The sequence below is a fragment of the Microcaecilia unicolor genome, chromosome 2 (assembly GCF_901765095.1).
Source record: "Microcaecilia unicolor chromosome 2, aMicUni1.1, whole genome shotgun sequence".
Classification (NCBI taxonomy): domain Eukaryota; kingdom Metazoa; phylum Chordata; class Amphibia; order Gymnophiona; family Siphonopidae; genus Microcaecilia; species Microcaecilia unicolor.
The window spans coordinates 313,820,618-313,836,710 of record NC_044032.1 but is presented as its reverse complement, the minus strand read 5'-3'; the positions used below and the strand labels follow the sequence as shown (position 1 = coordinate 313,836,710).

Here is a 16,093-nt window from a genome sequence, read left to right as displayed (position 1 = left end):
TGTGGCAGTGCAGCAGACCTTGGACAACCTGATCCGCCTGGGTGTGGTCGTTCCGGTGCCAGAAAATCAGATTGGCAAGGGACGTTACTCCATTTACTTTGTGGTACCAAAGAAAGGAGGTTCTGTCCGGCCTATCCTCAACCTCAAAGGGGTCAATCGGGCCTTGAAAGTGCGGCACTTTCGCATGGAGACTCTCCGCTCTGTTATAGCGGCAGTGAAGGCAGGAGAGTTCTTGGCTTCCTGGGACATCAAGGAAGCGTACCTGCATATTCCCATCTGGCCTCCTCATCAACGCTTTCTGCGTTTTGCAGTCCTGGGACGACACTTCCAGTTCAGAGCCCTCCCTTTCGGGTTGGCTACTGCTCCGCGGACCTTTTCCAAAGTAATGGTGGTCATAGCGGCCTTCCTGTGAAAGGAAGGAGTACAAGTCCATCCTTATCTGGACGACTGGTTGATCCGAGCCCCCTCTTATGCAGAGTGCGGCAAAGCTGTGGACCGGGTAGTTGCTCTTTTGAGCTCCCTGGGATGGATCATCAACTGGGAGAAAAGCCAGCTGCGCCCGACTCAGTCCCTGGAGTATCTGGGAGTTCGATTCGACACCCAAGTGGGCAGAGTGTTCCTGCCAGACAATCGGATTGTCAAACTTCAGGCTCAGGTGGACCAGTTCCTAGTAGCCTCTCCTCTTCGGGCTTGGGACTATGTGCAGCTGTTGGGCTCTATGACGGCCACGATGGAAGTAGTGCCCTGGGCCAGGGCTCATATGAGACCACTACAACACTCTTTGCTGCAGCGCTGGACTCCGATGTCGGAGGATTATGCTGTGCGCCTTCCCTTGGACCCAGCAGTGCGCAGGGCGCTGAGCTGGTGGATGCAGACAGACAAGTTGTCTGCGGGAATGCCTCTGGTGACCCCAGAGTGGATTGTCGTCACGACGGACGCCTCGTTGTCGGGCTGGGGAGCCCACTGCTTGGGAAGGACAGCGCAGGGGCTCTGGTCTCCTGCAGAGGCAAAGTGGTCTATCAACCTCCTGGAACTCAGAGCCACTCGGTTGGCGCTTTTGGAGTTCATCCCGGTACTGGTGTTGAAGCCTGTATGGGTCCTGTCGGACAATGCCACGGCTGTGGCCTATGTCAACCACCAGGGAGGTACCAAGAGCGCCCCTCTAGCCAAGGAGGCTATGAATCTTTGCCAGTGGGCGGAAGCGAACCTGGAGCAGCTTTCAGCGGCCCACATTGCCGGAGTCATGAATGTCAAGGCGGACTTTCTCAGTCGCCATACCTTGGAGCCCGGAGAGTGGCAGCTATCTGCTCAGGCGTTCTTGGACATCACGAAGTGCTGGGGCCAGCCGAGCCTAGATCTAATGGCGTCATCGGCCAATTGCCAAGTGCCGCGCTTTTTCAGCAGAGGACGGGACCCTCGATCCCTGGGAGTAGATGCTCTTCTCCAACAGTGGCCGACACAAGAGCTTCTCTATGTGTTCCCGCCCTGGCCCATGTTGGGCAGGGTGCTAGACCGGGTGGCAAAGCATCCCGGCAGGGTAATCCTGGTGGGTCCGGATTGGCCCAGGCATCCCTGGTATGCGGACTTGATCAGGCTCTCAGTCGACGATCCTCTGCGGCTGCCAGTGGAGCAGGGCCTGTTACATCAGGGTCCCGTGGTGATGGAGGATCCCTCCCCCTTTGGTCTTACGGCCTGGCTATTGAGCGGCAGCGTCTGAGGAAGAAGGGCTTCTCAGACAAGGTCATCGCCACTATGCTGAGAGCGAGGAAGCGCTCTACTTCTACTGCTTACGCCAGGGTTTGGCGTATCTTTGCAGCGTGGTGTGAAGCAGGCTCACTTTCTCCCTTCACTGCTCCAATTTCTTCAGTGTTGGCGTTCCTGCAAGAAGGTCTGGAGAAAGGCCTGTCGCTCAGTTCCCTTAAAGTCCAGGTAGCGGCTCTGGCTTGCTTCAGGGGCCGCCTGAAGGGTGCTTCCCTGGCTTCGCAGCCAGATGTGGTGCGCTTTCTCAAGGGAGTTAATCACCTGCGCCCTCCTCTGCACTCAGTGGTGCCTGCGTGGAATCTCAACCTGGTACTAAGAGCATTGCAGAAGCCGCCTTTTGAACCCTTGTCGAGGGCATCTCTGAAAGACCTGACGTTGAAAGCAGTCTTTTTGGTGGCTATCACTTCAGCCAGAAGAGTTTCCGAGCTCCAGGCGCTCTCCTGTCGAGAGCCTTTTCTGCAGTTCACTGAGGCAGGAGTGACTATTCGCACAGTGCCTTCCTTCCTGTCCAAGATTGTTTCTCGCTTCCATGTGAATCAGCAGCTCTGTCTCCCTTCCTTTCGTAGGGAGGACTACCCAGAGGAGTACTCTGCTCTTAAATATCTGGATGTGAGACGAGTCATCATCAGATACTTGGAAGTGACCAATGATTTCCGGAAATCGGATCATCTGTTTGTCCTGTTTGCAGGTCCTCGTAAGGGTCTGCAGGCTGCTAAGCCTACAGTGACAAGATGGGTCAAGGAAGCCATTGCAGCGGCTTATGTGGCCGCGGGGAAGGTGCCGCCTATCCAGCTGAAGGCTCACTCCACGAGAGCTCAGGCGGCCTCGATGGCAGAGGCCGGATCCGTCTCCTTGGAAGAGATATGCAAGGCGGCAACTTGGGCTTCGGCTCATACATTCTCCAAGCATTACCGTTTGACTGTGGCTGCACTGGCGGAGGCCCGGTTTGGAGCTTCAGTGTTGAGGTCAGGGATTTCAATGTCCCGCCCTGGGTGAGTACTGCTTCGGTACATCGATCAGCTTGATGATATGGAAGGTAAAATTATGTATAATCATACCTGATAATTTTCTTTCCATTAATCATAGCTGATCAATCCATAGCCCCTCCCAGATATCTGTACTGTTTTTATTCTGGTTGCATTTCAGGTTCAAGTTTAGTCTTCAGTTACTTCAGAAAGACTTCGTGTTCAAGTTTTTTCACTTGGATTCTTCAAGAGTTAAGACGAGTTTGTGTTACAGTGAGCTGCTGCATTCCTCTCCCCTCCGTTTTACGGGGCTGGATTGAGACTTAAAATTCTGCCGGCACTCCCTCCCGCTTCGTGCGGCTGTAGGGCAGCTTTGTACCCCTCCCGCTTCGGCGGTGTTAGGGTCAGTCAGCTCCTCCCGCGGTTGCGGTTGCAGGATAAGCCAGATCCCCCCACATCGGCGGGTGTGGTGTCCCTCCCCCGCTCCGCGGGGATGAGCTGGACGGATTCCCCTCCCCCACTTGTGTGGGGATGAGCTGGGTTAATTCCCCTCCCCCGTTTCGGCGGTGGTGAGCTGGGCAGAGTGTCCCTTCGTGGGTGTAATTCTCTAAGTGCTGAGTCCTGCGGATGGAGCTTTGATATCGACATACTGAGGAGTTTCCGGCAGCACATGACCACATATAGGGAGGCAAAAGTTTGCTCTCTATCTCCACCTGCTGGTAGATGGACACAACCCACCAGTCTATGGATTGATCAGCTATGATTAATGGAAAGAAAATTATCAGGTATGATTATACATAATTTTACCTTATTAAAACTTTCCTGTCATTGAATTCCTTAGAATGTAGTTAGTTTGATTTTGCTGGTGGTTTTCAACATATGACCTCTTGATATGTTCAGAGAAATCATGATTCTTGATTTTTCTCATACATTATACTTGTGTATTGTGAAACACACACTGAGAAAATATTATGCTTATTTTATGTGCCTAATAAGAAGGTAAAATGAGAAAAGAGAGGCTGACAGAACTGACAAGCATTCTACATTTCTTTTCATTTTTTTGTCAAATAGGAAATTTCAGACTCCAATTTAATGGCAGCAGACCTTGGCAATGAGGACACTAAAAACATAGATGAAGCAGCAGCTGAGACTGCAGTGGGTGCTGCTGATGCAGAGGACAACACAGCAGAGGTTACCCTGGAAGAAGATTTGCAGCCTGGAGGCTATCACTGTACCCAGTGTGATCGTGTTTTAATGTCAATGCAGGGTCTACGCTCTCATGAAAGGAGCCATTTGGCGCTGGCAATGTTTTCCCGTGAAGACAAGTACAATTGTCAGTATTGCTCCTTTGCTTCAACATTCAGGCACAAGTAAGTTTCAGCACAGAACTCAGTGGTAGTATTAACCCACTAGGTTCACTCCTTTGCATCCATGACCTTTTAATTCTCGTCTATTCTAGGAGAACCATTTGGTAAGAAAGACATATGAAAGAAGCTGTGCCTTACAAGCTAGATGCTTCTCATGCTTAGAGTGGTGTGGCAGGTTGGCAGTGGCAGCAAGCCATCTGGAAAGGCCACGGAGGCTAGATGTCTGGCTAAAAGCTGTGCTGGTTATTGGTGGAATTTGGATTGCTTTGAGAATTTGTGGCCCTACATGGGAGAGGACAGGTATTGGGTGTACACTAAAAAGGAGGATGTGTGTGTACTACTACTCATAACAGTAAAATATAATAGGGGAAGATTACAAAAGGTGTCTTAAATAAGGCTTGGATATATCTTCAAAAGCACTGACGAGTAACTGAGCAGATAGTCCAATTGGTCTTTCTCCACTGTTATTTACTAAGTTACTACGAGGATTGAAGCACTATTCTCCCAACTCACAATGAACCAGTGCTGGAGCCAGTCTGATGCACAGCATGAACAGCTGCGCAATCCAAGGGTGGATATTTTTAAGAATAGGAGGCAAGGGAATAATCCATGCAGCAGCAGTGAACAGAGACTCATGGAGTCACAGTCACAGATAGCGCCTGTTCACACTGAACTGAAAACGCAAACGGGAAGGAGAAAAATGCTGGAATTAGAGAAAAGAGAGAAATAAAACAATAAACATACATTCTGTTTGTCCTTTAGAGCAAAAATGTAACAAAGAAAGTATATGAACAAGTTAAGATGCCCTAGAAACATACCTATAGAAAGGAGAACCAAGAAACAGAAAAGATGTTGTAAGAACAAACTGCAAAACAGTAGTGTCATTTTACTCATATCTAGGGTGCCTTTCACTCTAAGGGACGTAGCTATCAATGTGGGCTACTGTTAAGACATGTTATTTTACCAGTAATTTGTGCCATTTTAGCACAGTCCCCATTTTTTGCAATGAGACGTAGTTACTAATAACTGGTGTTAACTTGATAATTCCGCCCCTAAATATTTATGTACTCGCTATAAACCATATTTTCTTGAAACCATCATGACTATACCACCAAACCCAGATAAGGGGATTAACTGTGACAAAGTTGAAGCAAATTGTTTTCTCTAATTGTTCCAAAGCTATGATCACAAGCATCGTGGGATAGGTTTGGACTAGACTCTGGCAGTAAAACCTATTGCTTTTGTTTGTTTTCACCTGGCTGTTTGTTTCCTTTTCCTCCTTTGGGATTCCAGACTGATTAGAACTGGCCTCTACGTGGCTACACTGCAATAGGCAACTAACTACTCATGGTTTCTCCGCTATTTGATTCCCCATCCCACCTTATTTAAAGCTTAGTCACTGCAGTTCTTAGTCAGGAACCACAGAGGACACCTCCCTATGGAACTCAGAATGCCTGCACAGAGTCTGTGCAATAACTGGGAAATCAAACCTGTGTTCCATTCAGAATTGCACAATAATCTAAAGATCAGTTATCATTTATGAATTGCTACTTCTCAAGTTTCCTTGTCCTGCTAGAAAACCATTTTGGCTAGGCTCCGGTACAATTGGTATGACTGCATGATTTGTGTGGAGATTTTATGGGAAGTGAAATGTTCTGTGGATGTATGTGTAAAAGCGTAATAGTTATACCAGTCCTTCACTGAAAACTATGCTAGTTACATATGAAACTGTAATGCTTATGAAATTTATTACTGTTTTACTGTGAAATATTATTTTACTACTGTCTTATTGTCTTATTTTGTAATACTGTTTGTGGGTTTTTTTTAAATTGGAAACCACTGTGATGCTTACCAAGGACAGCAGTATGTCACAATATAAATGGAACAGAAATGCCACCCAGCTACCAGGATGGCCTGCACACAATGGGTGATAATTTTATACACTGGAGCTTCCTTTTCAGTGCCCTGATTAAGTGTAGGGGTACCAATTCTATAATTGGCATCAGGGCATCCTGATTCCATTATAGTACCTGCATAGAATATGCAAACTGCTTTGGTTGTATCACAAAAAGGAGGTATGTCAAGTCTTTACAGAATACTAGCACAAACCACCATTGGTGCACCAAAAAGAAGGTGTGCCTGCTTACTCCAAATCAACGGCATTCGTAAGCGGACACACATAAATGCGCCAGTCAACACATGCAACTTATAGTATTTTATATGCTGCACGCATAGATGGCTGACATGGCCATGCTCCTCCCACATATACAACCCCCTCCACAAATGCATGCTATGCCACTTAGTTGCAAGGTTAAAGAATGGCACTTTGGGCAGAAGCATGCATAAGTGGAACCTATTCTGCAGTTACACATACCAGATGTACAAAACTGCAGATGTGCCTTATACAGAATTATGTTAGAATTTTTTTTAATTTCTTAAAAACAACGAGCCTGATATTCAGCCCATGGCGGTAAGAAAAAGGAAGGGATAGTGTACAGATGGGCAGACTGGCTAGGCCACATGCCCCCCAATATTCAGCTGGCGTCAGGCTGCGCAGTGACTACCTAATGCCTGTAGTCAGGTTGGATATTCAGTGCTGGGCTGTAACTGGTGTCCGGCATTGAATATCCAGTTTCATTTTTGACTGCAGCAACTTAACTGGTTAAGCCAATACTGAGCACTAACTGGTTAAGTGCTTAGCGGTTGATAGGCCTGCTATTTACGTGGCCTATTTTAACCGCTAAACATAGCCAGGTTGACACTGAATATTCACGTCTAACAGCTATGTCACATAGCTAGCTGCTAACTGCAAATATTCAGCGGAGATAACCAATTATCTCCCGCTGAATATTCACAGTTAGGTGCTAAAACACTGTTTAACTTGCCAGAAGTCATTCCTGGCCAGTTAAATAGCTTTGACTATCAGCCAGATGGTATTTATCTGCCTTTCTTTTTCTGTGTTTAATCCTGGATATTCAATGCCGGGGCATGTCCAGTTTATGGCACTGAATATCTGGGTATCTGGCACTGAACATTTGTGACACAAAGAAAAAAGAACTAGCCCTTGCAAAGAACAAACCCACAAACAGCAAAGGTGACAAAGTCCCAAAACAAATGGTGTGGTGTGAAAATTTATTGGTAGGTATCAAAAGACTCAACACAAGCTGTTTTTCGGCCATATGGCCTGCCTCAGGAGTCAATACCAACAATTTCATAAATAGCTAAAAAAAATCTTGAAGAAAGCACGAACAACTGCACCAAATGTCACACTTCAAAGAACATTCCGTTTATGTTTCAATCATTTTTATTAAGTTGACAGAATCAGCTGTAACCTTTCACATTACACAAGTAAGTTCCATAACAGCAGTTGGCGAGGAACTGAGTTCGATTCCCACTTCAGGCACAGGCAGCTCCTTGTGACTCTGGGCAAGTCACTTAACCCTCCATTGCCCCATGTAAGCTGCATTGAGCCTGCCATGAGTGGGTAAGCGCGGGGTACAAATGTAACAAAAATAAAAAAATAAATATCTTCACATTTTGTATTTTTATTAATATTAGTAGTTTCTCCCCCTAAACTACTCCCCCTCCCCTCCCCGTTCCTACCCCCCTTCCCTCCCCAAAGCCTCCCTTCCCCCTTTTCCCCTCTATGTCCAATAACAAGCAGAGGTTACAGGAGCAGCAGCAGCAGGGATTATAAGTTCAATATCTGGCTCCGGACCATTGGGGTCATGGCTTCCCAAAAGGCCGCCCAGCTGCATTCGAATTGTTGTCGTCTTATCCGTGGCTGGTTCCGCATTGCCAGATGCTCTGTAGGTAAAAGTATAAGCATTTGAGTTTGCCAATATTGCAGTGATGGTGGTCTGTTCCCCAGCCACTCCTGCAGGATTGGTTTTTTCACAACTACTGTAGCTCTTTTTACAAAGTCTGTGAATCCCTTCGGCGTTGGCTTGCTTAGTCTTGGGTGTCCAAAAAGCAACTTTGGATCATATGTCCATCTTCGAGACCAGAGTTCTGTTACTTGTCACAGTATACTTTTCCAGAACCAAACAACTCTTAGGCAGGTCCAAAACATGTGAGCCAATGTAGCCCCTTCTTGATGGCACTTCCCACATGCTCTATCCGGTGACGCTCCCATATGAAACGCTCTTCTAGGCGCCACATATATCCTTAGTGCGAATTTATATTGTATTTCCCAGAGTCTCGCGAGATGTGCTGAGGTGAGCAGTCGCAGGTTCGCTGCTCTCCCTGGTTCCCCCCCCCCCCCCCTGGTGAGGCCCGCCAAGTACCGAGAGAGAGCCTGGCAAACGGCGAAAAAGTGATTAAAAGGTATCGGTTTATGGACAAATACCTGGTGCGGAGTTTGGAGGTTATGCCGGGGAAAACAACAAAAAAAAGAGCCAGAGAAGCAAAGAGGAGGGCAGGAATCCACAATGGCGGCGAGCCCGGAACCGGCGGCAAAATTGTTTACCCAGCCCCAGATAAACCAGCTTATGGAAGCAGTTAAATCAGCTTTAGAACCTCAGCTGCAATCTTTGTCAGGACAAATTGCTAATTTCAAGAGCAGATTGGAGGAGACGAAGTGGAGAACGGAGGAGCTAGAGCAACGGGTACCCGTGGTGGAAGATAGTGACGCGGGCTGCAAAGACACGATGGCGCAATTGCAGAAGCAAGTCTAAGAACAAGCTCAATGCATAGACGAACTAGAGAACAGGTCCCGGAGATCGAATTTGCGGATCGTAGGAATACCGGAATCCCTACCAGATGCGCTGTTCGGACCACAGCTGGAGAAATGGTTAAAAACAAAACTGGTGCTTTCGGACAGCTCGGGCCAGCTGTGTCTGGAAAGGGCACATAGGATCGGCAAGAGAGGGAACCCAGGGGACTGGCCCAGAGTTGTAATGGTAAAAATCCATAATTATGTGCATAAAATTGAAATCCTGAAAGGAGCACGCCAGAAATGACAGAACCTAAACTATGATGGGACACCAGTTAAGATATTCCAGGACTACTCCACAGCATTACAGGCGCAGCGTAAAGCGTTTGGGCCCGCTTGCAAGACACTCTCAGAAGCAGGGACACATTTTATGTTGTTGTACCCAGCGCAGTTAAAAATACTACACAAGGGCACCTGGACTATGTACAGCATGCCGGGGGCAGCCACAAAGTTCATAGCAGAAAACATTGCACTGGATAAAATTGATTGAAAGCAAAGGTGGTAGAGCTGGTAAGACCCAGTGAAGCTGGCGGCTCGCCCTCCTGTGGTGAGGTAAAGGGGACATAAAGCAACAGAGGAAATGTTAATTTTGGATATGACTGTTTAAGACTGGATGTTTATTGTACAAATAACATATACCGTTTAGTTTTAAGTTGCCCATTAAAAAGAAATAGCGAACGGGGTCAGAACTAAGATAGAAGAGGAAACGAGGGTAGAGGTTAGGGCTGGCTTTCCGGGGGGGGGGGGGGGGGGGGGATCAGGGGATGCACTTACGAGACTCCATAGAAATCCTTTCTTTTAGGGAGGACTTGGAGGATATAGAGAAGAGAGGGATAAGTGGGGTTGGCGGGGATTCTAAGACTCCGTGGGGGAAGGGGAGAGGAAATGGGAAGGGAGGGAGCAAGGGGAGTTGGGGGGAGTCATTTCGGGTGAGCAAAGTGCGATCGCAGAACAGACGTGGCCGGTTTATATATATGTATCTCAAGGTGCGAGGGGATCCTGGGGAAGGGCTGGGCCTCCAGGGTCAGGCGGAAGAGAAGGGTATACAGCTCAGAATGGGTGGAAATGACAAGCATGGCGCAGGTTAAGACAGCACGCTTCATTACATGGAATGTAGGAGGGGTAACATCGCCAGTGAAACGCTCTAAAATCATATCAGCTTTAAGGCACCATAATGCTGACATTGCATGCCTCCAGGAGACTAGATTGACAGAGATCGAGCATAATAAATTGAAGCTATCCTGGGTGGGAGAAGTATATTCAGCTTCGGCAGAAGGCAGGAAGAGGGGCATAGCTCTCCTAATCCGGAAAGGCATAGCAGCAAAGGTGGAATTGGTTGAAAAAGATCCCCAGGGGTGGTACGTCTGTATTAAATAGTCTTGGGCCTTTACAGCCCAAATGAATACGATCCGCAATTTTATCAGCAACTGCTAAGAATTTGTTCCAAATCACAAAACAGGAACCTAGTGCTCCTTGGGGACTTTAACCTAGTAGTTGACCCTGAGAAAGACTGCTCGCACCCAAGGGAAGCACGCCAAGGAGGACCACGGGCAAGACCATTAGGCACATTTATGAGAACTTTGGGGGTTATGGATGTCTGGCGAGCAATGCACCCGGAAGAAAAAGATTTCACCCACCTGTCTAGGGCCCATGGTACATTCTGTAGAATTGATTACATAATGATAGCGAACTGTTTGTTTTCAGGGGTTGTGCAGTCTGAGATAGGGCCGGAGGAAGTCTTTGACCATGCTGTGGTGTGGGTGGATTTAGAAGCCTCACACTTTTATCAAGTAGGGGCAGGGTGGCGCTTCCCAGGGTACTTGTTTACAAATCAAGAATTCAAGACCTTCTTGGGCGTGAAGTGGGAGGAATATAACAAATTTAATGAGGGACATAAAGATAACCCAATCCTTTTCTGGATGGCGGCCAAGGCCATGTTGCGAGGTGAGGTGATTGCTTTTGTCCAGAAGAGGAAAAAGAAGATTGCTACGGCCATATTACAACTAGAACTTAAGCTAGCAAAAGCGAAGAGAGCCCACCTCCGCTCCCCGACGGCGGCTACCAGGGATAATTTAAAAGCTATTCAAATAACTTTAAACACACACCTTCATGAGAAAGCGACTAGATCTAGGTTTTATCAGAAACATAAACTCCATAGATTCGGAAATAAAACAGGTCCCATGCTAAGTCGCTTAATGAGCTCCTGGAGGGCGAACAAAGTTATCACAACCATGAAGGAAGCTAAGGGTGGAGTAGCAACAAGTAGTGAAGCAATTACAAAAATTTTTGTGCAGCACTTCACCAACTTGTACAAGAAGCAAGATGCACAAAAGGATAACGGGCTGATTGATTACCTAAACAAATTACAGTTACCCAGATTAACCACGCAGGACCAAGATGCACTAGACAGGCCAATACAGGGCACAGAAATTCAAAAAGTGGTCAGGGGGTTAAAATTGCATTCAGCTCCAGGGCCTGATGGGTTCTCTGGGGAGTTCTACAAGCTTCTCCCAGAGATGGTCTCCGGGGCATTGCAGGATTATTATTCCCAGGTAACAAACATGGGTGAGTTCCCACGAGACGAAAATGTAGCCTTAATATCCCTGATCCCAAAGCCAGGGAGACCCAGTGATCAAGCAGATTCATACAGGCCCATTTCCCTGCTTAACGTAGATATAAAAATATTAGCCAAAGTCCTAGCAAACCGGCTAGCCCCGATTCTTCCGCAGCTAATAGGAGAAGAGCAAGTAGGGTTTGTACGTCAGAGGCAAGCGGGGGGCAACATCAGGAAATTGCTCTTAGCAATGGCACAGTGCAAAATGACAAGAACCTCAGCTCTGATACTAAGCCTCGATGCCGAAAAGGCTTTTGATAAAGTAGATTGGGACTTTATGTTTGGGGTGCTGGGACATGTGGGTATACAGGGTTGGTTTAAAGAAGCAATACAGGCAATGTATAAAGGTGTGAGGGCTTCAGTTATAGTAAATGGGGTTCGAAGTGGGGAGTTTCCGATATATCGAGGCACACGTCAGGGATGCACCTTTGCTATTCATCCTATCCCTGGAGCCGCTACTGAGGACCTTGAAATTGATAGAAGAGGTGCAGGGGGTGAAGATGGGAGAGTTCATGGTAAAGACACTAGCTTTTGCTGATGATCTGTTAATAATACTGCAGGATCCAGACAGGTCTTTACCAGTACTGCTAAGAGAGATTGCAGTGTATGGTAATTATTCTGGATTCACATTAAATTTGCAAAAATCAACAGCACTGGCCGTTTTAAGGGAAGATAAGGATAAATGGAAGAGGCGGTTGCCAGTTTCCTGGGAAACAGAGAGGTTCAAATATCTGGGAGTAACGATCACAAATGACTTAACCCAAGTGTATGCCAGCAATATATCTAAATTGATGGGGGATATGAAAGCAAAACTGCAGATGTGGCAGGGGTACCCACTCTCACTCCTGGGTCGTATAGCTGAGGTTAACATGATGATTATCCCGAAGTGGCTTTATATGTTTCAGGTGTTACCCATTTTTCTGTCCACTAAAGATGAAATGCAGATAAATAAAGCGCTGCAGAGGTTCCTTTGGAGTGGGAAACGAGCAAGGATACCGCTTGCTATTCTACAGACACCATCAGAATACGGAGGGTTGGGACTTCTCAGCATCCGACACATCACAGTAGCCAGCGGTATGCGGCATATCAACGATTGGTACAGAGATACCCATGATTTCTCAGCAACAGCATTGGAGCGCTACATGCTCCAGGAACTGCACCTTGGATATGTACTGCACACGCCACGAGCGGACCTTGCCCAGGACTTGATTGATACAGGGATTTACAGCTCGGCCCAGGCGGTGTGGAAATGGATATGTCGCCTGTATCGTTTTTCGCCCAAAGTGACTCCATATTTGCCTCTTTTGGGCAATCCAGAGTTTCAACCAGGATTGTTACATACGGCATTTCACAGGTGGAGGGTGAATGGCCTAATTTATTTGATACATGTGGTCAATGAGGAAGGCCATATAAAATCTTTTGCGGAACTGGGACATCAATACAAATTGGCCCCGATGGATGTTTTTCATTACACCCAGCTTAAACATTATGTCCAAAGTTTGCCATGGGAATCGTTGTCTGAGGATGTGCAGGAAGAACTAGCGGAAGCCTTTTCCTTTCAGGCCCTGCAGAAAGTTCCTTTGGCATATGATCATAGATATATCCGAGACAACTACTTGGAGTTGGATTATGCTCATCTGGCGGAGGCTTGGAGTGCGGAGTTGGGAGCCCCAATTCTGCAAGAACTCATTAAAAAACACATCTTGAATATGAAAATGTAACAAGAATTAATTTCAGTTCTTAATATCCATTAAAACGTTACAAAAATGTTACAGTTCTAATATGGTATTTAAGAGCAGGGGGAAATTGCTCAAAGCATGTGCTGTATTTCTAAGCCTTTAAGAGCATGTGCTCCGACCATGTGGTCTCACACAAAGGCTGTGCACATCTAACCTTAAAAAAAGAATTTATTTCTACTACAGGTACTGTAAGAATTAAAATGTAACGTTATAAGAAATATTTAATTTGGGGATATATTGCTCCAGAGCACTCGCCAATATTTATAATTTCTCCACCAATTATCTATTAAGATAATAATATTCGAAATTGCAAGAATAAAAGGAATTAAGTATATTTATTGGATTGCATTAACCTGCATTACCAGGTTTAAGAACATATGTAAAAAAACAGAATATATATTTAGCTTCAAAAGGAGTTTATTTTAAAATACAATTGCAGCGAGAGATAAGAGTCTTACAGAGAATCTGTGCTTAAGTAAGGTAAATATGAATTATTAGTTACTTACAAGTCCTTGTTACAAAGCTGAGTGATGAGCACATGGTTACAGGAGAGAAGGGTTGAGCTGTAGGTCCCCAGAGCAGCAGGTCCCAAGAAGCGCGTGAGCTGGGCTTTTCCAGGCTTTTTATACAGTCTGTTTGCAGGGAAATATGAGTGCATGTGCTGTGTGCATTTGCTTCCTGGTTTGCACTCGACCCTGGGTAGTTGCAAAGCATTGTGGTATCTAGGTCTCATGTCTTATGACATCACAAGACTTCCTGTCTGGATGTTGCTGACAAATGGTCTTTTGAAGCACAAGGCTTCCTGTCTCAATCTCCGTAGCAGATACACATTATACTTTCCTTTTGTCAATAGTTGTGTGGATTCCCACCTTCACAGGTTTTCTGTCTCCTTGTATCTACTGATTACCTTTGATCCTTTGTTCTGTTGACCAGCCAGGCTTTTGATCAGAGGAAGAAAGTTAAACCTTTGAAGCAGCCTCTTACTTGTTTGTCCTTTTGTTAAGTAGTAGAGGTGTTAATGGTTTTAGGTGAATGCCTAGCCAAGCTTTTGCTTATCAAAGGTTTCCCAAGGAAAAGAAGGGGGGGGGGGGGGGGGAAGATGGGCTTGAAATGAAAGCCAGTTTTTAAAGCTGTACAAATATATTGATATATATCTTTATCTGATCCAACACAATCAATAATCCTGATAATTTAAACTGATACCATTACATTCCCTCTCTTGTTTCCGAGTGACAATAATTTATAATATACTGGAACGAAGAACCATAAAATAAACGATAAAAGCTAAAAAAAAACCCCTCTTAACTCTAACCTAATACAGTAGCATAATTTCACAAGAACAGTAGCAAAGATGTTGGACTATTTACATTGGTGTGTATATTGGGAGAAGTGAATCTTTTGATAGTGGACATTGAACAGACTGGATGGACCGCGCAGGTCCTTTCCTGCCGTCATCTACTATGTCACATCACTATGAATCTTGGAATATGTCACTTAGTGGGAATTATGACTATTATGATAAGCAAAAGACTCATCACCTTTGTTTGCTCATAACTTAAAGTTAGGCTAGCTAGGTTAAGTTTTCTGTGGTACACGGTCTTTGCGGGACACTGGGAATTACAATATAAAGTGGTGTCCAGAGCACATGTCCCACCTAGACGAGCCTTTCACATGGGATTATCTCCAGATGGAGCTTGCCCTAAATGTGGGCTGGAGGGAGCAGAATTAACTCATATGTTTTGGAGCTGGCCAAAGATTTGGGACTTTTGGAGGACCTTATTACAGGGAATATCTGTGATGTGGCGAGCAACTTGGAGACCAAGGCCAGAACTTTTGTTTGCCAAATTCCAGATTTCGACCCCAACCCCGAAAGGAATTCGGAACTTTGCACTAAGAACCACTATTATGGCTAAGAAGGCAATCCTCCAAGCATTGCTGTCCTCCGGAGGGCCATCAGTTCAATATTGGCGGGGAGGCATGCTGGAACGTATGCGTTTTGAGCGAATTGAAGTAAACAGCCGCCGCGGAAACAACGGGAGTTTACATGGCGATGGGGCCCACTATGGGATACTTTAACTCCTGCAGCGCAGAGCTATCTGCTAAATTTGTAACTCTACACACAGCAGTTATTAAAATAAAGGCTGGATGTTCTGTGAAGTGAGAGTGGGTGGGGTGGAAGGGGGGAGGGGAAGAAGGGGGGGTAAAAATAAAAATGGAAATTTGCAGAGGTTTTTTACGGTGAGTGTAAACAGCAAGTTCAATTTGTTATAAGTATTGCTATTGGCTTGGTTTATGCATACTGTTTGTTTGGTATTGCCAATAAAAATTATTGAAACATATTGCATTTCCCAGTACTCCGCCAGTTTTGTGGTCTGCCAAAGCGACCGCACATGGTCCTTAAACATAGTCTTGGTTATCTGGCTTCCCAGATCTTGGCTCCATTTTGCCGTGTAGCCTCGGCATTGTATCTCGGATGTGGCGATGATGGTAGGCCATGGGCATTTTCAGTTGCGCCCCCAGCGACATGGCAGCAGCCAGTTCTTCCCTCACGTCCTCGGTGAGGTCTGTCCAAGTCAGACTGGACACATAGTGCCTTAACTGATAATAAAGGAAGTAGTCCGCTGAATTAATTTTGAACTGAGCTCTCAGTTCTGGAAACGTTCTGATATGCCCTTCGTCTGTGAGCACATGATACAGGTATTCTATCCACTTTTCCTTCCATCTGTTAAATACAGCATAGCTTGTCCCAGGCTCGAGCCCCGGGTTGCCACAAATCGACAGGTAGGGGGTAGTTTTAGATGAAAAGCCATGCATGCGGCAGATCCATTTCCACACCGCTTTCATTGTAGGCAAAATGTAGGACTGCTGGGGGGGATGTTGCCTGCTGCCATGCAAAAATTCTGTAAAGTTGTCTGAGCCAAACAAGCCTAATT

At 46.1% G+C, this 16,093-nt stretch overlaps 1 protein-coding gene across 6 annotated transcripts in view; it reads left to right on the top strand.

The window, feature by feature from the left end:
• Positions 1-16,093, top strand: part of ZNF462 (zinc finger protein 462) — a 717,470-nt gene that overhangs the window by 336,539 nt on the left and 364,838 nt on the right. For all 6 annotated transcript variants that reach the window (XM_030194320.1, XM_030194319.1, XM_030194316.1 and 3 more), the window contains one exon: positions 3,798-4,096. In XM_030194320.1, coding sequence (XP_030050180.1) covers positions 3,798-4,096 — 299 coding nt within the window. The remainder of the gene's footprint in view (positions 1-3,797; positions 4,097-16,093) is intronic.